Source organism: Lemur catta, chromosome 17, assembly GCF_020740605.2.
Source record: "Lemur catta isolate mLemCat1 chromosome 17, mLemCat1.pri, whole genome shotgun sequence".
Lineage (NCBI taxonomy): Eukaryota > Metazoa > Chordata > Mammalia > Primates > Lemuridae > Lemur > Lemur catta.
In genome coordinates, this window is record NC_059144.1 from 9,018,600 (window position 1) to 9,041,567 (window position 22,968).

Consider the following 22,968-nt stretch of genomic DNA (forward strand, 5'->3'; position numbering starts at 1 on the left):
CCCTCAAACCCAAGCCCCAGACAGTGACAGAGATGCTCCGGGCAGAGGCAGCTTCATTTGCCATTGTAAATAAACTGGGATGTCTGCACACTACACCTGTCTTCTAAAGGCTCTGAGAAGTCCTGCACACAGAGACTGCTGGATTTTCTTTACCTCTACATTCCTCATGTGCATTTGTGCAAGGAAATGTGTAGGTGCACACACCTGACATCTGACAGTTTGGGAAACCCTACTCCAGCTGTAAGGATGACAAAACTCAACTCACTGTCATTGAGCACGCCCTCAGCCATCCCACACTGCAGCTTGGCCTCACACGAAGCCTAAGAGATGAGCAGCCAAACCCCTTGCTTTTCTCGTTTGCTTTCTTTGGTTTTGCACCAGGAGGAGCCTGGTGCTTGGAGAAGTCCAATGACCCTCCCGCACCCCACAGCCAGCGCCCGGGAAACCCCACCCTTTGTGGCCTCTCGGGAAAATGCCACTCTGCAGGGTTCCCACTGTGGGGAGGGGTCTGGACACTGACCCTCATTCCTGAGCTTTCTGAAGGTGGGAAGGACGTGGCTGCAGCTGGCATGTGGAGCAGGGACCGGTGCCTGGGAGAAAGGGCCCCACTGCCCCCTGCCGTCAGAGGATGCAGAGAGATTATAATGGTTATCATTATAATCATTATTAGTATCATCATAGGCTCGCTGATCTAAAAATATATGGTGTGTTGCAATGCCCTGTAAGTATTTATTCCTCTTCTTGATGCTAAATTGTCCCCTCTTGGGCTAGGGGGTGCCTCTTTAGCTTGGCTCCCACTCTCTTTTACACAGCCTAGATGGTCTTGGTGGTTTCCTTGCTCTCTGGGAAGACGAGATGTTCCTGGCTCATCTTGTACATTTCCTGACCTGGCCCAGAATCCACCACCTCTCTGAACAGCCTTGGTTCCTTACTGAGAGATTGCACGTGGGGGGCTCAATGCCTCCTGCCTGCCCATTTCTTGCATCTTTTCAGTGGACAGAGTTGATGTGTGTTTGCACTGAACCTTAGTAAGTGTGGCAAAGGCTCCGTGCGGTTACCACAATCCCGCCCCATGCCATTCCCTCGTGGGTGGGCCCTGAGACTCGCTTCTAATGCTGAAGTGGCAAAGGCAAAGGGAGGTCACCTCCGCAGTAACGCGTAACACAGTAGCTGTTTGTCTAGGACACATTCTCTCCCTGCTGGCTTTGGAGAATCAAGCAGCCATGTAGGGAAGGCCCATGTGGCTAGGAGCAGAAGGTGGCCCCAGGCCACAGCCAGCAAGGAACTGAGACCCTCAGTCTGACAATCTCAAGGAACTGATAGCTGTCGACGAGCCCCTGAGCTAGGAAATGGCTCTTACCCCAGTCGAGCCTCGGATGAGACCACAGCCCAGGCCAGCCCGCACTGGAGCCTGGGGAGACCCTGGCCGGAGGACCCAGCTCAGCCCAGACCAGTCTCCGGGCCCACAGGAACTGTGAGGTAGAGACGCTGCTAAGCTTGTGGTTATTATGCAGCAACAGGCAACTAATACCAATAACTGGACACCCCTCACTGGATTTTCCTTACATGCTGCACACTTGATCCATAGTCAGGTGACCCTGAGGGCAGAGCCTTCCTGGGGGGTCCGCACAGCAATGTCGTCAGTGCCAAGATGGGCTGTGTTTGGTAAAATGCAACGTGTTCGAGCCGTATGCTGAGCTGCGGAAGATGGAGTACAAGAGAGTGGGGGAGACCCTGCCACCCAGGCTGCACCTCCGTCTTCTCCACCCTGCAGGGAGGCAGGGAAGAGCTCCCGGGAGGCACAGCCAGCGGAGAAGGAGAGCATAAAACACCCTGTCGCCACCAAGGTCTGGAATTCCAGAACTCAAACTAGACAGGTAACATTTCTGCCACCTGCGCAAGAGGGAGAAGGCACCCAGCCACAGGGGCTGGCCTCAGAAGTCCCAGCGCCATGCAAGTAAAACCAGAAGTGCAGCTTCACAGCCAGCCCAGGGAGGAACCGGCGGCGGGCGTGGCGTGGCGTGCGCGTTGGAAGGAAGCGTGTGCTCGTGGCCTCCTCGCTATGCCAAGCACCTCCCCCCACATCCTTCTCACCCCGGGGGCCAGGGGTCTCGGGTAGGAGCTCTGCTTCATGACCAGGTCGCCAAGGCCAGCAGGACACTGTGTGCGCCTGCGGGAAGAGGGCAGGGGAGCAACAGCACAGCCAGGGCTTCTCAAGCTTCGGGCCACAAGGCTCCCGGAGAGTTTGTGAAGACGGATTCCTGGGCCCACCCGCAGGGAGTCGGACCCAGTAGGTCAGGAGTCCTGAGAATCTGCATTTCCGTCACATTCCCAAGGACACTGGTCCAGGGACCACACTTTAAGTAGGAAGGAGTTACGTGACAGGTGAGTGAATGACTGGATGAACAGGTAAACGGATGCCGGAGGCCCATCACCCCGCAACAGCTCAGGTGTGCCTTGGATGGGACAGAAAGAGAGCACCGAACACGTCCGCACACTCACACACAGGCACAGAGAGATACACGCAGGCGCTCGCACACCCAGCACGCGTGCACTTGCACACGCTCACACCCACGCACACACATACAAAGCCTTTCAGCCAGACCCGGAAGCACACACAGACACTCGCACACGAGACACGTGCGGGCACAGACACGAGTGCACGTGTGTACCAGTCGAGGCTCTCCTGAGACGGGGCCCCCAGCCAGGCGGCCTTGGAAAGTGGGAGTCCACGACGCTGAGTCCATGCGTAGCCTCTGTCCCTGCCACACGGCCACTTTGTTCATGGGCAATGACGGGGGTGGCTGGGAAAGAGGCTGGCTGGGGCATAATCATCCTCTGCACTTGATTATTAAAATCCCCCTCTGCTGAGTTCACCTTTGGTGAGGTGTTCACATGGGACACAAATATCTTCACATTTTTTGCCCATTCAGAGAGATCTAGCCACATACCTCTTCCCCAAATTTCCTTGTCACCAATCTTCTTCTAGTCATGTTCCTTCTACGGCCCTGACCATCCAGCCAAACCACTGGCCACAGCCCATGAGCTGGTACAATCACATGTCTGGCCGTGTCTCTTTCTAAGCAAAATAAACACCAGGTGCACGGCCCAGAGTTCTGCTAACCAGAGGATTTCCCCTCACCGCTGTCCCAGAAAGGGGCTGTCCCAGAAGGGGGCTGTAGAGCCACCACTGTCCACTTTCAGGTGGCACCTGCATGTCGTGCAGAACCATCTGCAGCTCAGGGCTGTCTTCTCGGCCTCTGTCACCTGATTGCAGGGACTGCCAGGAGGCCATGGGTGCAGGCTGGTGGAGAAGGCCGTGCAGCAGGCGTGGGGACCACAGGCACTTGGGCCACTTCTCCACATAACTTACTTGTGCCCTCAGGGCCTGCTCTGGCCCGATCGAATTTACACCACGTCCGTCTGATGTTGCAGCGCGGCTGTGCACGCCCAGCTTTAAGGCTCGGTGCATCAGACAGCACCCAGTTAGTTCATCATGGGCAGCTCAGGTCGCATGGTAACTTGGTGACCCGTGGTTAAGCTTTCAGTCTCTACTAAGGCCTATGGCAGGCCAAGAGCTATTCCTCAAAGCAAGAGTAGTCATCGAGGAAGACAATAGGACTTCACTCCAAAATCCCACGGGCCTCCCCCTGTGATTCACCTATTGGGGCCTCCCAAAGGCTCCACGCAGCATCCCCGTCTGCCACAGATACCTCCAGCACCACTGGATCTGCCAGGTCCTATGGCCCGAGCGGCAGAGCAGCTTGCACGGCAGCCTGGACCTGTTGCAGAGCCTTGTCTTGTTCTGGGCTCTACTCAAAACTATCAACTTTTTTAGTCACACGGTAAATGGGCTGGAGTCGCACACCCACATGAGGAACATGTCACCTCCAAAATCCAAAGAGGCCCACTACGTGCGCATCGTGCCTCTTTGCTGGTTGTAGGAGGACCACATAAAATGAGTTACCCTTCACCTTAGAAGGGATGTATCAACATGCTTCACACCACTGGATCTCAAGGAATTTCACTAAGGTAGAAGGCCTTGAATTTCTTTGGACTTATTTCCCACCCTCTGACACAAATGTCTTACCAGTAAGTCTAGAGGAACTGCTACTTCTCATGTGCTCACTCGTTCCAATCAGCATGATGTTGCAAATGCAATGGGCCAGTGTGGTGTCCTGTGGAAGGAAAGGCAGTCACGACCCCGGATGACTAAATCGTGACACAGGGCTGGAGAACTGCTGTGCCCTGTGGTAGACAGTGCAGGCATATTGCTGGCCTTGCCAGCTGAAAGCAAACTTCTTCTGGTGGTCTTTACTGACAGATAACAAGAAAAAAGCATTCACCAGGTCAACACATACCAGGAGATGTGTCAATTTCCTCGGGCAATGGAAACATCTGCTACAGCAGCTGCAATTGCAGTCACCACGAGGTTAAGCTTACAAGAACTCACTGTTTTCTCCAGGATCCGTCTTCTGCACGGGCCAAATGGGAGAGCTGACAGGAATGTGGTGGGAATCGCCACCCCTGCGTCCCGCGAGTCCTTGGTGGTGGCACTGATCTTTGCCATTCCTCCTGAAATGTGGTGTTTCTTTTGGTTTTACTGTTTTCCTCTGTAGAGGCAGTTCTGGCGGCTTCCACTTGGCCTTTCCTACCATAGTACCCTCACTCTATAGGTCAGGGAACCAACGTGGGGGTTCTGCCAGGCGCTGAGCATGCCGGCTCCAGTTACGCACTCCAGAGCCGAGGAAACAACCACAGGTGGGTGCGGGGGCCGTTGGACCCACTGTGAGATGGGCCTGAGCTAAACTCCTCTGATCGTCCGTGCTCCATAATCCCCTACTCCGACTGGTGCGCCATGATGACATTTCAGGTCTCCCGGAACAGTGTCAGCTCAGAGCCAGCATCCAGTAGTCCCCAAAAGGTCTCATTGTTTCTTTCTCTCCAGTTAGCCAGGTCAAAAGCTGTAAGTCCCCTTGGGGAAGGCTGGGACAAAGATCAACGAAATATATTTTGGCACTGTGCCAGTGTCCTTCCTCAGGGGGACCTGGCCTCCCCTTCATTCAGGGGGTCTGGGTCTGTAAACTGACTCAAGTCTGGGGTTGATTGAGAGACTGTGACTCTACTTTTATGATACAAGTTAGAATTTTCTTCTCTTTACCTAGAACTTTTCTGCTTATAGAGATCAAGGAAGAATTTAGTGAGCTTCCATTCTATTTCACTTCTAAGAACACCTTGATCAACTAGCTGGCGCCATAGGTTCTCTTGAGTCAGAGGACTCTGAGTGCTGCCTCAGCTCTGCTGTCCATCACAGTGACCACACCCACCTTGCCTTTGTCCTGCGACCTCAGGATCCAATTACTCCCATTGCATTCAGGTCTCCTAGCTGAGTGGCTGCCGTTCCCAAGGCAAGGTCTGGCCTGCAGAGAACAGCGAGCACAGAGCTCTTCCAAGATGCTGGGCTCCCTCACAGTAGAGGTAAAAGTTACATCTTCTGAACTCTCCCAATGTGGGTGAGTAGATCCTCAATGACAAATCCACTCAAACATTCCCATCTCCCTGGGCCTTTGAATCCCTTCCTCTATGTCAAGCCAAGGCAGACCTGGCATTTCCAAGTCACTTACTACGGCCACCGTTTTGATCCCTGTGTCAGGCAACATACCAGACAAACCGTTAGAGCCCTTTCTCACTCTCTGAGCTGCGACATTAAATTAGAATCTCTGTTTACTGAGCCCATATCAGTACATTCAATCTGATCCAGCCGTATGTTCCTTCCACCATTATGCAAAACCTTCAATACCTATTTTCACATAACTCCCCTAGATTCCTGTTTACATAAATTAGAAAACTCAAGTAGTTGCTTTGGAGTGCAGTACACCTCCCCATGGGTCATACTTTGTACTGCACCTTTGGGGGCCTGCTGGGACTTGAGTCTAGTTATAAGCCTAGAAGAAAAAGGGGTTGTTAGGGGTCAGTACTAACAAGAATCAGCATTGTCTTGCATGGCAACTGCCTCAGGGAAGGTCATTACCATTTTCTCAGGAAATGAAGAGTGAATCCCCTCAGACAGGGCATGGGATGCCCCTTTCATGGAAGGTGGGAAGGCCTCTTCCACTGGCAAAGAAGACCTGTCAGAATTTAGGCGCTCAGTGTCCCCGGCTTCGTCCGAGTCTTCCCACACGTCCCCATTCCAACTCACAGGGCCCCATTCTTTCTCAATCAACCCCTCATTTTAACAGTAGACCCCTGAAGGGCTCAGAGTTCAACTTATTGTACATTCAGACAACTAAAGTATGAGATTCTACATTTGATTTTCAGAAATCTCAACCTTGTGGCTACTGGAGATAAAAGTCTCCTTCACAGCATATGTGGCAGCTTTCAGGTCATTTATGCAGCACTTGAGCTGGAAATTCAAATCCCTGAGTTTATCCTCTTCTTTCACCACTTTGTCCAGTGACATTAGAAGCAGCCAACCTCATTATATTTGTCAGATTTATAAAAATGTTCAAAATTATCATATACATAGTCACCTAGCAACTTGCTTCTCACAACTGGTTGATTAGGAGAATCCAATGGAGATATTTTTGCATACCTCTGTTGCCACACCATGGATTACCAATGCTCTCTTCACTACTGGAAGTAGAGTCATTAACAGTCTGTACATCTAATCAGATTAAAGAGCCAATTCCAGAAATCCCAAAACCAATTCAGAAAACTCATCCTTAATATTTTGTTCCATTACAACCGTACTCCTGGTACCAAAATCTGTATTAGTCAGGATTCTCCAGAGAAACAGAATCAATAGGAGATATAGATAGATAGAAATATCTAAAAACATACATACATTTATTATAAGGAATTGGCTCACACAGTTATGGCAGCTCAGAGGTCCAGCCCTAGCAGAGCTGATCATGTACATTTCAGTATGTGTCTGAAGATGAGAACAAGGACAGCCCATAGTGTAAGTTCCAGTCCAAGTCCACAGGCAGGGGAAACTGATGTCTCAGCCAAAAGACATCAGGCAGAGAGAGAAGTCTTTTGTACTCAGCCTCTTTTTCCATTTAGGCCTTTAAAGAATTGGATGAGGCCTACCCACACTGGGGAAATCCATCTGCTTCACTCAGTCTACCAATTCAATGCTAATCTCATCCAGAAACACCCTCACAGACACAGCCACCCAGAAATAGTGTTCAACCAAATATGTGGCCACCCTATGGCCCAGTCAAGTGAACACATAAAATTAACCATGAAAACATACAAACACAGACTTATACACTATGCGTATATGCACATACACCTGCCCCTTTCATACATACTCAGAAAACATATACATTCACACTAAAAGACAGACTCCTAGACACACACGCGCACACACAGAGACACAAATAAACATATTTACACACATCTACACACAAAATACCATGTATACACACACACTTTCCCCCCAGAACCCTGTAACAAGGTTGTTTTAACAGTAGTCCTTCCTGCTATGGTACTTTATGACTTACTGAGGACTACCGTGTGCCTTCGCTTGCCCAGCAGGCCAGGGGATTGGGGGGTGAGGCCATAGAATGTGAGTGGCCATCACCCGCACTCACAGATGAGAGGGTCCAAGGCCCAGAGAAGATGCAGTGCCTGGGTCAAGTCCCATATTCACTCAAAGCTACATCCAGTGCATTTGAAAGTGAGAATAACACATGACACTAACCATAATCTGCCCTCCTGACTTACTGGAGGATAGAGTCTGTCTCCTTGCCTCATGTTTGGCCAATACCAGGGCACCCAAGGCACCGTGCCTCTCCTCCTGGCAGGGTGAATCCCAGACATGACACACATGAGGGCACAGAGGCTGGCAGAAGAGACACCACCCTGGAGCCCTCATGTCACAGCCAGTGACAGTCAGAGAATGGAGGTCCCAGGACTTGGCAGAGCAGGGCAAGCAGAACCATGGGGTATGGTCACAGCAGCCTCTCTTTGCTGAACATCACCATCCACCATGCGCAGTGCTAGATGCATTTCCTGGCAACAGTCCTCACAACAAACCTCTGAGAGGCCCTGAGAGATTATGTGGCTTGTCCAGGTCCTACAAACACAGATCTCACTGCCTAAAATCCTACATGACCCTGCAGGACCCACCTGGTGCAGAGCTTCCCCTGGGATCATGTTAAAATGAAGGTTCTGAGTCAAAGTCTGAGTGTCCAAGAGGCCTGGGGTGATGGCCATGCACATGGCTCCTCCCACGGCGAGGTGCAAAGCTGGCTCTGGCATCTCCTTCCCACTATTCACATTGCCCAGTTCAGAAGGGGATGCATGAAGCTAAAGCCATAACTGCTTGCTCTATTTCAAGCCCTGAGCATTAACATCGAGGAAGTCCCCAAATCCTCACCACAGCCCTTTCAGGGGAAATTGGGTGTAGAGAGGCTGTTCCTTGCCAAAGGTCACCCAGATGTTAAGAGGCAGAGTGGGGATTCCAGCTCCAGCCGTCTGGCTCCAGAACCCCACTCCTAACCCCTGATGCATGGCCAAGGTGCCGGAACTTCTGGGCTACATACTGTTCTTTCCTCTATTTTGCAGGCTTTGAGCCAAAGATAAGATGTAATCAATCACTTAATCAGCAAGCCCTGCTAGTCTGATTTCCAGGTGCAGAAATCATTCATTGGGAGCATTGTGCTGAGGATGTTTCTCTTCTGAAACTGCCCTCTGCAGCGGGAGCAATGCTTGCCTGCTGCTGGACAGATGCTCCCTCGCATGCCAGAGCCTCCTGCTGGGGGCCACTCAGAACGTCGGAATTTGGGGCGGCAGGGGTGCATAGTTTGGAGAAGGAGAATTAAATGATTCTACTTCTGAGAATTCCTGCTAATGTTTTAATGCAACATATCTTCCCTGTATGCTTCGGGGGTACAAAATTGCACCAGGATTTGTTCACGGGTCTCATTTCGCATCCTCCTCCCCCAGCAAGTGATCGCTGCCAGGAAACTTTTATAAAGGAAGCGGTTGACTTTGTGGCGAATAGATCTGGAGGTGAGGAACTTCTGCTAAAAGTGATTCAGCAAGAAACCACCCCTCTCCAGCACCGAAGTAGGCAGCCCCCCAACCCCGCCCGGCCGGGGGGCGGTCTGCTGGGCGGGGCTCCCGCGGCGGCCCCAGCACGGCCCGGCTGCGCAGCCCCTGCCCCGCAGTGCCCGCTCTGCGCTCCGCGGGGCAGCCATGCGGGCCGGCGCGCTGCTCGCGCTCTGCTGCCTGGTCTCGAGCATCGCGGCGGGCCGGGCCCCAGGTAAGTCGGGGGTCTCCCCTGGCCGCCTGGCGCGCAGAGCTCAGGGCTCTGGCCGCTCCCCAGCTGCTTTCCCGGGATTCCCCGACGGCGGCTGGAGCTCCGTCCCCGCCTGCGGTCCTCCCTGCCTCGGGTCTTCCCGCACTTCCCAGGCTTGGAGACCCCAGGGGACAGCGCGGCGACGAGAGGCACAGGGCTCCGGGGCTCTGCCGGCTGAGGGGTGCAATGAAGGTCCCCTGCGATGCGCTCGCGGTTAACCGATTTTATCTGACCGCGCGTCCTTCCTTCCTGGCGATTGCTGTCCTGTGACTTGGCTGCAGGGACCCTAACAATCAGACACTACATCCTTCTTGCTGTCTGCACCCTGAAGGTCAGCGCTGGGGAGAGGGCGGGGAAGAAGCAGAGGACGATTCCTCTGCGCAGGGAAACTGAGGCACAGCCGAGTTGGGTAATTTGCCCAAGTTACATGGTCAGTGAGCTCCTGTCCCCGCCGGAAGGGAGCTGGGCGATGCCCTCCCCAGCACCAGGAATCAGACCATCGTAGTGACCTGCTCAAGTCACACAACCCACTGCCCGGCAGACCAGGACAGCACCCAGACAGGGCTGGTGTCTGCCCTCCCCTCTCTTTGGGAAGGGGCTGGAGCCTGGTCAAAGATGACCAGGCAGAGGGTTTTCAGGCAGGACCAGTGAGGGGGATGGCCCCAGAGACCGCCTCATGGTGAGTCACGATGCTGAAGAGTCAGTGACACTGGGGGACAGACACTGCCTCAGGCTCCCAGATCTGGCCTGGGGTGGGTGCTGCAATTTGGGGGTTTGGGGACAGGGTGGTGAGGGGGCAGCTTCCTCTGTCAGTGACAGAGCCAACCTCAGCGGGAGCAGGGTGGGTGCTCAGCAAACACGTGGTTAACTCGTGGTTGACTGGGAGGGCTGGGAACAGCACACCCCACCCCTGCCTCCCCCTGCTCTGCCTCTTCCTAGCTCACTGGTGATGCCCCCCACCCCCTCCTCAGCCTCCCACCAGCCCTGCTGTCTTCCTGTGCCCTTCCCCCATAGTATCATCCAAGGGGGGGGGTTCAGTGCAGGGAAGTGGCTCCTTCCCAAAAGGGATGGGGAAGGGTCTCCTGGAGGGGACGTGGAGCCCAAGGTCTTAACACGTGCGGATCTAGTAGTTTCTCATGCTGACTGTTGATGGTGTGTTCATCGGCTCATCTCGCAGTGAGCCAGGGACAGTGCAGGGGCGCATGGGGAACTGTTGTGAGTGCTGGAAAGCTGTTAGCGTCGCTTTTGGAGGCAGTGTTGCCTGCTCGTTTGCTGGTGTGTAATTCGGGACACAGCCCTACGGATCCATTCCCCCCATTCCCCAGCAGACCTGCTGTCTGTTGCTGAACCCCAGAGGGAAGCTCCAGAGTCCACACACTCGCACAGGGACACTGGGGCACCTCAGAGCCATACCTACTGGCGGTGGAACCTGGAACCTCCCTGAGCCTCAGTCCCATCATCCATGAAATGGGACGGTAACTGCATTTCCCTCTCGGACCCTGAAGAGGCTTAACTGAGGTGGCTCAGGGAGAGCACTGGCACACGGTGGACCTGGGGGGCCCTCTGCAGTGGCCTCAGCCCCTTGCTCCATCCAGTGCAGGCCCTTCCTCATCTGCGCTGGTGACACCCCCAACACCCCATCCTGGCTTGGAGCCAGGGTGCTGCCATAGTTTCTGGTGCCTCCAACAAGGGCCTTAGGTCCTCATCTACACAGTGAGGGTGCTGGGGGGCCCTGCGTCTGGTGTTCGAACAGAGACGGGAACCTGGGCCACCACCCCCGACTCCTACAGCTTCTCCCTTGGCTCCTCTGAGAACAAACTCCAGAACCGTCCTCGTACATATGGCCAAGGGGGGGGGGGGGCGAGGCAACAGGGCCCCCAAGGGGGGCGCCGTCTGGGCTCTGGCTTCTCTCTGCGCCCAGCGCCAAACAGAAGCAACCTCAGTGCTGAGCCCCAGCGGCACCTTTCCCCCTTGAGCCTCTCAGAACCTAGGAAATTGCTACATTGGTTTCCTCCTCTGCCCTTGGCAGAAAATGAAAAGCTCTTCTTCTTTCTCAACCTGACTGGCATCTGTTCTCGGAAGCTCCACTGGGCTGTGGAGTCACACTCTGCCCCCTCCCCCCTGCCCCCTGCCCCCAGCCTAGCTTGCAGTGGCCCATCTGCCTGGCAGGGGCCCTGGGGTCAAGGAGCCACCTGCTCTCCCATGAGCAAGGTGATGCCAGTCCTTAGCTCTCTCTAGCAGATACCACACGGCACCCAGAGACCACCTGTGGCAAGGGGGCCCCCTGCACCCCAGGAAGGGGTGGAAGAGCCTCCTGCAGGGAGCACTGTGGACTTCCGCAGGCTGGGTCTGGGTCTGCCAGGGACCATAGACCCACCCTCTGATGCTGAGATTTCTTTATTCCAATGGGGGACATCCATTTGCCCTCAGAGACCCCTACTGTAGCCATATCCATTTTGATATGATATTTGATAATAATTACACTATTGCATGTCAGTTATTGACAAGGGCTTCATGTGTATTGTCTCATATATTCTCACCACCACTGTGAGGTGCCGTCACCACGCCCATTTAGGACACAGGGGCTCAGAGAGGTTAAGCAGCTTGCCCAAGCCTGCACAGCCTGTGAAAGACAGAGCTGGCATTCAAACTCCAGTGTGTCCCAGTGGGTTCAGCCGAGGACTGATCGTGGTAGAGACCAGCATCCTGTCTGTGCCAGGGAGACACATGTACCCTCAAAAGATGGGTCCCCTCACAGTTGGGTGGGTGTGGCCCCATGGAACACATGGCAAGCACCCAGCCTCACTGAATTACGTTGGTGTCACTTGACAGGAGCAGATAAGGCACAGGGCTTGGGTGACTCATCTCCAGGTGGGCAGAGAAAGGACACCAGCACCCTGAGTTTGACGTTCACCTCCCAACACCCAAGCCCTCAGGCACAGCCCTCCAGACTGCAAGCTCTGGGACATGGGGGCTGATGCGGGGGTCTCAGCACCCAGCTCAGCACCAGCCCATGACCAGGGCACTCCCCCAGGTGACACAGAGAGGGGCACCAGCAGAGACCGTCTTCTTACAGCTCTTGGAACCCAGGTTCCCTTCTCTGGAACGGTTTCACAAGCGGGACTCCCCCAGCCCCATGGCCCAGGTCACTCCTGAAAGAGGAAGGTGGTGGTCGGTGCAGGCGTCACCAGCCGCCCTCCCTGCTGGAGGCAGGAGCTCTCCTGCACGCACTCCCTTCCCCTCCAAATGGCGAAGTCTGTACACAGCTCAGTGCTTCGAAATGTGGCCATTGTCACAAACCTGTCGCCCTCCTCAGAGGACATGTGTCCAGGGTGTCTTAGATTTTCAGAAAAGTAAATTAAAGGATGTTTATCAAAAATTTGCTACTAGGTTATTTTACCAGCTACTTCTACAGCCCCTTAGGAGACATTTGCTCGTGTGTTTGGTAGTAATTTGAGGGAAGTTTATATTCTCTTTAATCCGCACGGGAACGGTTGAGGATCACTGTAACTAACACTGGGTACCGACAGCATCCCCTAGCTTTGGTGTGGCCTGTTCGACTCTGGGTTTCACTTAAACTCTTAGACATTTGCATGAAAAGTCCATGCACATGCTGTGCCTTTAAATGGGCACCGTGCCCTTGAGTCACAGTCCCAAGGTCAGTGTCAGGATCCTGAAGAAGGGTGTGGAGATGGAACAGGAACAGAAACAGGATCAGGCATCACTTGTGATTTATAAGAAAAAATATATTTTTAAGCAGGAAGTACCAGAACGTTTCCTCCAAGCTTTGCTTCCCATCCTGACCCTCCACTCTAGAGGAGAGACCCCTAGTTTCTCTGAAGCAAGGGATGCTGGCGCTGCAGGACTAAGAGGCGACTTAGAGAGGATGGCCCAGGAGGGTCCTTTAGTGCTGGGCCTGGAACACAGCGGAGCCCCGCGGGGCTCCCGGCCTGTGCCGGTTCCCTGGCGCACGTCCTGCGTCCTGCGCTGTCGAAGGCTGGAGGTGACAAGGATGTGCCCACCCAGAGCGGGAGGGGCTGATTCGGGCCCACATTTCCCCCTTCTCAGAGCAGCTCCGTGCCAGCTCTACGGGGATTGTGCTCCGAGGACACGGGCGTGCACTGCCCCGGCTGTGCGGTGTCCTGTTGTCCTAGGGGCGAAGCTCGGCCGCGCTCTCCCAGCCCCTCAGCATCTGGCGGACACTGGTGCGCGTCACCCCTCACGTGGCTGTGACCGTGCGCCCCGCGGTGGGCGCCTGGGTCGGGCACGTTGTGCCTGCTCAGTGCCCGGCTCAGCACCCACCGCCCCCGCCCCACCTCCACCTCCAGCACCTGGAAGCTGCCTACCTCCCTGGGGCGGGGCAGCCGGGCTGATTTATTCTCTCTGCGTCCTCGGGGGTGGGATGGGGGAGCCTGGGGCTGGCGCCCAGTTCAGCACGTCCCGGGGTTGAGGGGTGGGAGCTGCTCATCCGCGGCGCCCCCCCTTCCTTCGTGGCGTGCCTGGGGCCTTGTTCCTATAGAGAAGAATTCTGCATGCTGACTTTCCTTTCTTCTCACAAGCCGCTCGTCTGTGTGTTCTGAGTCCACGTCACGCAGGTCATCACCGTGGACGTCCGAGTCACCCATCCCCCTTGCTCCTGCCCCATGCATGCACCAGCGTCCCCTAGGTCACTTCAGCTACTTTTTAACCGGGCTCCCACCACCCCCTATCCCTCTGGCTCTCCTGTTTTCCCCTCAGGTTAGAGTCGCAGGCCTGAACCCCGCTAACCAGCTCCAACCTGGCCGCGCCCCAGGGGCGCTCTGCCTCTGCCTCTGCCTCCGCTGTGGCCTCCTGCTAGGTGGCATCTGTCTTGGAGTCTTCTGCACTTTCCATAGCACCTACCAAGAAACCCTTTTTGAATGGGTGTGGGGGGAAGCATGGTCTTTACAATGGGTCAGACCTGGGTTTAGCCACCCAGTACTCCTCCCAGCCCTGTCACCTCACATACAGAATGGGGACATCCGTGCCACCTGCAGGGTGTGAGAAGAAGTGTCCCACAGGTGCCCTCGGGGCAGAGCAGGCACTCAGAAAACTCCAGCGCCCACTCGCCTGCTCCCCCACTTCAGCAAACGCCAGATCCCCCTTCCCTGGGGGGTCCTCTGACAGTGGGTCTGACTCCCGGCTGAGGCCCAGGGCCCCCGGACTTCCCACCCCGGCCAGGGCACTCAAAGAGCCAGTGGTACATCCGCTCTTCACCTGCTCGGTCGCTGGGTTTTTTGTTTTCTTCCCTAAAGATGACTCGCCCTTTGAGATGTTTGTTCTTAACGGTCAGACTTTCACTGTTAATTTCTTTTGATGAATCACGAAAAGTTTGGCTCTTAAACTTTTTAAAAATTAAACCTTTTAAAAATTAAAAATAGAGCTTTTAATATTTGTTTAGACAACTATAAGACAGTCGAAGGTTTACTGACTTGAAGCCTACATTTTAAGAAACATGTAGTTCAATTAAAATGAACCAACTTCAATATTTTTCATAATCTTTTTCTGAAATCTTTAGGAACTAAAGGAACTTTAGAATCTTTAGGAACTAATGTCACATGTTTGCAAGGGACCTTCATCTGAAGGTTAGAGTAACCTCTGAGTTTCACTTCATTTTTTAAATTCTGTTAAATTCAAGCACAATTAAATTTAATACATTTTATCTTAAAAAGTTAGCAGTGGTTACCTTTGAGATATTGAGAATGATTTTTACTTTTTTGTTATACTCGTCTGTATTTTTCAAATTTCCTACCCAAAATAGGTAAGTTTATAATCAGAAAAAAGCCATAAATGTAGTTTTTACAAAGAAAAATATAGACAGCCATATTAATCCACCACAAGGAAAAAAAGAAAAAAAAAAACACTAATCTCTGATGGCAAAAATACACTGAAAACTCCATCCCTTCCACCAAGTGTCTTCGTTCTCTCTCTGCTGCTTAGATGACAGTGATGAGCAGAAACCAAGCTGGTTTCCAAAACAGTTTTTTGTTATAACTAAAACCACACTTGACTTCCTGTCATCCACAAGCACCTTTGGCATTGGGCCCCCTCCTCCCTTCCTCATGTTCCCAAGGACAGCCCCAGGTCTCCAGCAGACCCCCCACTGCCACCACCTGTGTCAGAATCACCTGGGAGCCTGGGGAAATGCAGGTCCCAGGCCTCACCCTGACCCACCAAACCCAGCTCCTGCCGCTCAAGAAACTGAATCAGTTTCTGTTTCCATCTTCGGAGACCTTAAGCAAAGGCTGCAGCGGTCTAGGTGGGGCTGTCGTGAAGGCTGCATTACGGTGGAGAGTCCCAGGGGTGCTTGTGCAGGGCTCAGCTGTGGACCCGCACACACGGACCAGCACGTGGGCAGCACTTCCCGTGGGACAGGGCACTGGCAGTGTGCTGCTTCCTTGGGGAGGAAGGCCAGAGTCCTTGTGCTGCTGAAGCCCAGGCATCCGTGCAGTCATCAGAGACTTCGTCGTGACACTTTTTCTCCCAGGAGTCAAGTCGGGGGACCCATTTGCCAGGTGGTCTGCCTTCAGGAAGGAGCTGATGACCAGAGACAGCTGGGCACCCCCACGGTCACAGAACTTCCACAGACCCACACCTTCTCTGCCCACTCCTGAGGCTCCTTCCATTGCACCATTCACCCCTCACGCCAACTCAGGGAGAGAAGACCCCTTGGGGGGCTGCACAGCATCCTGCTTCTCTGCCCTCAGTGGGGTCTGGTGTGCACCCCCTGTGCCAGGCATTCGGGTTCCAGGGAGGGCCTCTTGCAGACCTCGGCCCTTGCTCTGAGCTAAGATCACTGGCGTCCAGGCAAGGCTTCCCACGGTGCCCCGCTATAAAGCCAGCCCCTCCCGGACCCCAAGCGCTCTCCTCCCAAGGGGTCCTCGGGCCCAGCTTTGCCAGCCATGCCGTAGCAGGCACACAGACAGCCTCCTGCCAGGCTCGAATACTCAGCTTTTGACCCTGCTGTCCAGGTCCCGGCCTGGCCAGCCCACCAGCCCTAATTCCCAGCCCCCAGTTCAAGGGCAAAGGCATTTCCCTGGCTCCCTTCTATTGGGCCTCACAACCATCTATCTACTCAGTCCCCATGGGGCGTGCCTCGTGTCCAGTGGGACACCCCAGATCTGCTCCCAGCGACGATGCTCTGAAAGCTCCTGTGCTGCTGAATTCATGCTGGTGTTTTTCTCCCTGACGTTTCGATTTCTTCATAACCCAGGGAACCATCCTGTGCCTCCACTCCCCTGAAAGTCCACATCCCTTGCCAGCATTGTCTTCTCCAGCAGCCGCATGTCTAAAACCCAAACACATCTGGGTCCCTCTGGCCTCAGCCACATTTAGTTTGGGTGAGGAGGAGGGGTGACCACAGGTCATCACGGAGCCGGGAAGCTTATCTGCTTAGCGTTGCTGCTACGGTCAGCCGGGTCTCCACTTCCTGCTGCTAAACCCGCCTTCCCAGGGCCTGCCCGTGCACTCACCTGGGGCGCTGGGGACAGGACACAGCCAGGGGACGCTGAGCTGAGGACCGGCCAAGCGGCCTCCACCACGTGCAGCTCCTGGGCACTGGAAATGCAGCTCGTGCCACTGAGGACTGAGTTTTATATTTAATTTAACCTAATTAATGTAAAAAAAATCGCTACATTGGCGAGAGCCTGCCTTGTGGGGCAGCTCAGCCCTAATCATCTCCATCACACTAATACGTGAGGACAATCTGGGAAATTCTTAACAAGAGAAGCAGTTTACAAACCTAAAACCCCTCTTCCCCACTCTCCCTCCCCACAATTTATTTAGCATTTCACCCACAACTTTTAACTTATTATTTTAACACAAAAGCAGTCCATAACTATTGTAGAAAAATTGAAAAATATGGAGAAACCCAAATTCGAATCGCCGATGACCTGCCAGCCGGAAAAGGCCACCATTCCCTGGCTGCTGTAGGGAGCTGATATTTTCTTCTTAATCACTTTCAAAGCCCGCAGCCCACCCTACCTGGCCCTCTCGGCTCTTCTCCCTCAGGCCCTGCTCTGGCTGCCGGGGCTCCCTGGCCCTGGGACTGTCCCTAGGACAGCCTGCACCCCCCACACCCTGCTGTTTCCTTGCTTACCTGTGGACGGTGAGGGAGCTGCAGGACCAGGAGGCTCCGGGAGGGCCTGGCGAGCGTCAGGAGGGAGCGAACAAGGAGCCCGACTTGAGGGGGCCCTTCAGAGGGAGCCCAGGAGGGACGGGTCCTGTCCACCTAACCCTGGGACTGGGGAGAAGCCCCACGTGCTGCTTCCCCATCTTTTATCCAAATACAGTCTCCTTGGTACAGGAAGGGCACAGAAAGGCAAGAGAAATCCAGCCCTCCCTGTCCCTAGCTGGAAGGCCATCACGTCCTTCCTTCCAAGGGGAGAAAAGCCACACTAGAAGCACTCCCGGGGCAGTGCAGGGCACGAGGGCCAAGGGCTGCCTCTGGGGGTACCCTGGAGGCGGGATTGGGGGATCAGCTGAGCCTGGAGCCTGGTTCTGACCAGGGTGGACAGGAGGGGGCCCTTGGGGCAGGACGCGGCCAGCACTATCTCTGCTCCACCAGCTCCAGGGGCAGGCTGGGCCCAACTTCTCCTAACGCCCTAAGGCTACATCCTGCCCTGAGCGAGGTTCCCCTGGTGGGGGACATGTTCAGTTTTTCTTACATATGTGGGCAGGGTGACATCACTGCACCACCCTCACACCTGGTCCTCAGCTTCAAATGTGGCACACCCGTGGGGATCCACAGGGAAAAAACCCTCAAGTTCTGTAAAATAATGTAAAGAGGTTTATTCTGAGCCGAGTGTGAGTGACCTCACCCCGGGGAAACAGGCCCTCAGGAGATCTTAAGACGATGCAGCCAAGGCAGCCAGGTTCCGGTTTGGTTTTATACATTCATGGAGACAGGAATTACACATAAAATCCAAAATCAATACACGGAAAATGTACATTGGTTTGGCCCAAAAAGCCAGAATGTCTTGAAGGTGGGGGGGGAAGAGTCTACAGGTAGACTTAAAGATTCTTTAAATAAAATAAACCAATTTGTAATTGGCTAAAGAAATGCAGCTCTGCCTAAAGGCTGCATAGGCTTTCAGTTAAGGAAGTGTGTTAATCAGAGACCAGAAACTCAAGTGACCTGTTAAGTAAATCCATGGCCTGCAGGTGTGGTTTAACCTGTCTTGCATGTTCTTAGGCCGTTAATGACTTAGTATTATGTCTTATGGTTACAAAGAGCAGCTCCAAAAGGGAGGGGGCGTGAGGAGGCGTGTCTGACCTCCCTTCTCCTCATGGCTGGTAACTCAACTTTAAGGTTTTTCTAGGATCCCGTTGGCCAAAAGGGTGTCTATTCAGTTAGCTGGGGGACCTAAGATTTTATTTTAGTTCACACACTGTAGGGGTGAAGGGTAGATGGATGGGTAAGGAGTGGGTGGACTGGTGAGGGAGTACACAAGTGAGGCGTGAGCAGGTGAGGCGGTAGTGGCTGGGTGAGGGGGAATGCAGGTGAGGGGTGGGTAGACAGGTGAGAGGGTACACAGATGAGGGGAATGCAGGTGAGGGGTGGATGGGGCGGGATCCACAGGGTGCAAGAGAAGGACTGAGCACCCCCAAGTGTGAGGCATGACATCTGGACCAAAGGCCCTGCTAGCATCAATGTTCTTGTCTGGTTTTTTGTTTCTCTTTCAGATTTTTGCTCCCAGGACCTTAACTCAGGTGTGAAGCCAGGATTTCCTGAACCAATAAAGACCAATGACCCAGGAGTCCTCAAAGCGGCCAGACACAGTGTTGAAAGGTTCAACAACTGCACAAATGACATATTCTTGTTCAAGGAGTCCCACATCAGAAGAGCCCTGGTCCAGGTGAGTGTCTGGGTTCTGGCTGCACCCCTGGGAAGCCGAGCTGCAGTGACCCCCCCCCCCCCATCTAGAACATTCGCCAGGCCAGGAGCTGACAGCAGCAGACATGGCCAGCGTCACCCAGAGCCCAGCACAAAGGCCCTGAGCCATTTCGTTACGAAAACCTTGCTTCTGGGCAGTCACCAGGCCACTGGCCCAGAGCCCAGTAACAGTGGGAGTGAGGAGGGCCGGGGCCCTAGTGGGGCGAGAGAAACTGATTAAGGCACTGCCCCGAGGAGTGGGCCACTGCACTGCCAGTCAGAGCTTCCCCTGCAAGCCCCCAAGTCCCCCACCCGGCCTCACCCCTCACTCACACCACAGCCCCCAAAGACTCCTTGCTGGTGTGTTCTTTCATGTCCCAGTGCTCTGCCAGGCCACCCCCTTTGCCTGACTCACACCTGCCCAGCCTCCAGCCTGCCTGCAAAGTGCTCACACCTTCTCCGTGGCCTATCACACCTGCCCAGAGCACTCGCTCCTCGAGGGGACGCTGGCAGGGCACAGCCAGGACTTGCTCATCTGGGTCCTGAGAACACACAGTCTGCATGGACACAGCATGCAGATGGCGAGGAGACGACATCAGGAGGTGGCTGCCCACGGTCTCTGCCGTTTGCTAAACACAGGGATACTGCGCAGCTGCTTGTTGACGTGGGGCGCGGCTGTGGATGGCACCCACACCCTGGGCACCGCTGCCTGGAGGGGGAGCCGAAGTGGCCCTGCCCTGGGGCCAGCATCTTCAACAGCATCCATGGCCACCCTGAGTCACAGGATGGGGGTTGATTTTTATAACCTTCCTTATTCTTTTTGACAATTGCCAACTTTTTAAGAGTAGCATAGCTTTACGTGAGGAAGCGTGTTTTTACGTGAGGAAGCATGCTGTAGGTGGCAGTTTGATGTGTAGCCCCGGGGCTGTGGACCTTCCGTGGTGAGGCGTCACCTCCTCCAGGAGGCCAGGGTGATGCTCTGGGCCTGAGTGTCCAAGGGCCTGAGGAAGGGGGTGGAAGGTTGTCCCTCTCTACCTTGGTGATGTCGGGGACAACTTTATTTCACTTGGTATTTGGTGGAGCTGAGACTAAAAATTGAGGAATTTTTCTTGAACTCCTCTAAGGCCACAAATGAGAAGAATGAACCAGGTCACTGGCACGTGGGACACAGCAGGGGGTGTGGGCAGTTTCCGTGGTGCAGGAGGGAGGGAGCAGGCCTTCACCTCTGGCTTGGGGGCCGGGATAGCCTAAGGAGATGTCCCAGGGTGGGACACAAAGCCTGCCTCACCCAGACTGGAGCAGACTGGAGTTGTGGGAGAGAGAGAGGGGTCTCCATCCAGGGCCCACTTGATTCCCGGAGGCTCTTCCCTCACTCTTCTCTGGCACTTCCTGTGATATGTCTTAAGACAGCGATCCCCAACCTTTTTCACACCAGGGACCGGTTTCACGGAAGACAATTTTCCACAGATGGGGCAGGGGGGATGGTTTCAGGATGATTCAAGTGCATTACATTTATTGTGCAGTCAAACCTCTCTGCTAATGATAATCTGTATCTGCAGCTGCTCCCCAGTGCTAGCATCACCGCCTCAGCTCCACCTCAGATCATCAGGCATTAGACTCTCATAAGGAGGCTGCAGCCTCAATCCCTCACGTGTGCAGTTTACAGCAGGGTTCGCGCTACTATGAGAATCTAATGCCACCGCTGATCCGACAGAAGGTGGTGATGTGAGTGATGCGGAGCAGCTGTAAATACAGATGAAGCTTTGTTCACTCACCAGCCACTCACCTCCTGCTGTGCAGCCTGGTTCCTAACAGGCGTGGACCAGTATCAGTCCTCAGCCCAGGAGTAGGGGACCGCAGTCTTAAGGCACCTCTTACTAGCGGGGAAGCCTGCCCTCCTTCCATTCTGTGCTCAGTAACCCAGGACCCTGTCCCTTTCTCTCTCCAGATAGTGAAAGGCCTGAAATACATGCTTGAGGTGGAAATTGGCAGAACAACCTGCAAGAAAAACAACCACCCTAATCTGGACAACTGCCACTTCCAAACCAACCACACGCTGAAGCAGGTACAGCAGAGGGTCCCTTGCCTTCTCAGAACCCCCGTCATCACTGCCCTGACATGTGGCTCCAAACCTTACTCCTGAGGCAGTCGGGCCTCCCAGTACTCCTGCACAACCGCAAACAGGGAGAAGGGGGGCCAGAGACTGCAGAGGACAGCGTCGTCCTCCCCCTCAGACGACCACCCGTCCCTCTGAGAGCCACAGCTCCGGGACGAATTCCCTGGGTTTGGGGTGGGCGAGGTTAGAGCAAGAAAGGCTACCAAATAACTCAGAAATTATATGTACATGATACATATGCTGTATCTCTCTTCAGAGAGCAAGGGAGAGACAGTAAATGTGTCAAAATTTAATAATGATAAATATAGTCTTACATCATTCTCTCAACTTTTCTGTAGATTTGAAAATTTTTGAAATAAAAACCTGGGACATGGGGAGAATGCCGGCCGGGAGGCCCCGGGCAGAAGTATCCGGAGTGAGCCTGTGACAGGAGGATTTTCAGGTGTGCCCCTCTTTGTTTCAGACTCTGGGCTGCTACTCTGAAGTCTGGGTCATCCCCTGGCTGCAGAAGTACGAGGTGCCTGTTCTCTACTGTCACTGACTCCCGCCTCTTCAGCGAGCCTGCAGCTGCGACAAACACATGATGCACGTACTCCTCACCTCCAGCTCGGCGCCATGACCCCCCTAGCCGTCACAGACCCTCCGGGGCCTTTCCTGAGTCACCGAGTGGCCATCACCGAGTGGCTGGGATGGGAGATGATCACGCCTCATAGCCAGATAAAGTATATTATGTTGCATTTTCTTCTAAAATTAACTCATTTTACTGCTGCTGTGCACCTAGATTCAGGGTCTGAGCAAAGGGACCAAGCTGCCGGATGGGAGACGCTGGAGTCGGGGACCCTGTCCCCAGTGGTCCCAGGACACCCATGAGGGCGCAGGGCGCAATCTCTCAGTCTGAGCAGTTGTCACAGCCCTGGGTGGGGAAGCAAGTCTGCATCCGGACCCTTTGTGGACGAATAAAGAGCTAATCATCTCGGAGCAACGGCAGCGGCAGCGTGCTTTACTTTTCACAGGCAGAATCGGGAAGGTGAGGTGAGTGTTGCAAGGGGTCCCCTCACCGAGGGGTTGGCAAGTTTATGTCACTTCCGTGGGAGGCCTGTCCAGTGATTAGCTGCTGGCCAGCACATCGAAGACCACAGCAGCCAGAGGCAGGCAAGCCTGTCGTCATCAAGAACCACCAGGGCAGGGAGCACCCACCCGAGGGAGCCGCCCTCCAGCTGTGCTATCTTCTCTGCCCAAGCCCTCCCTGCTGCCTCTGAGGCCCGGGGCTCTGGGAGCGTGGCACACGCAGAGCCAGAGCAGCCTCAGCCAGAGCACGCAAGATGAAGTGGTGCAGAAGAGGCCCACACTCTCACCTCTAGTTGGTCTCACTCCCAGTTAAGTGAGTGCAACCGGAGCACAAGGCCACGCCTGGCCGGGCCTCACCGCAGGTGAGAATGCGCATGCACAGTGCTCCAAGTGCAGCAGCGCCCCACTGCGAAGCCAGGAGGCCCCAGCTAACCCCCCTGCTCCACCTGGGGAGGGAGACCCTAACCTCAACACTCCCAGGTCTGAACACAAACCTATACCCCTGATTTTCCACACACCACTGGGGCAGGAATTATTCCCATCGCATAAGTAAGGCACACTGGCCAGCCCGGATGCCAGCTG

General features: G+C 54.4%; 1 protein-coding gene across 2 annotated transcripts; it reads left to right on the forward strand.

Annotated features, from left to right (window-relative positions):
- The first annotated feature begins 9,150 nt into the window (after positions 1-9,150).
- CST7 (cystatin F) lies at positions 9,151-22,296 on the forward strand. Of its 2 annotated transcripts, none has more exons than XM_045529080.1 (4): positions 9,151-9,274; positions 19,013-19,185; positions 21,151-21,267; positions 21,657-21,765. In XM_045529080.1, exons 1-4 carry the CDS (start codon positions 9,208-9,210, stop codon positions 21,660-21,662), a joined length of 363 nt encoding a protein of 120 aa, XP_045385036.1. In that variant the 5' UTR covers positions 9,151-9,207; the 3' UTR covers positions 21,663-21,765. The 2 variants fall into 2 exon arrangements, with proteins under 2 accessions (XP_045385036.1, XP_045385035.1); XM_045529079.1 differs by lacking the exon at positions 21,657-21,765 and adding an exon at positions 21,782-22,296 and having other exon boundaries at positions 9,156-9,274.
- Positions 22,297-22,968: the final 672 nt, after the last annotated feature.

Coding starts and splice junctions, on each gene's coding strand:
- CST7 (XM_045529079.1), top strand. CDS start 9,208: ATGCGGGCCGGCGCGCTGCTCGCGCTCTGCTGCCTGGTCTCGAGCATC. Junction 19,186..21,150: donor TCAGAAGAGCCCTGGTCCAG/GTGAGTGTCTGG, acceptor TTCTCTCTCCAG/ATAGTGAAAGGCCTGAAATA. Junction 21,268..21,781: donor CCAACCACACGCTGAAGCAG/GTACAGCAGAGG, acceptor TCTTTGTTTCAG/ACTCTGGGCTGCTACTCTGA.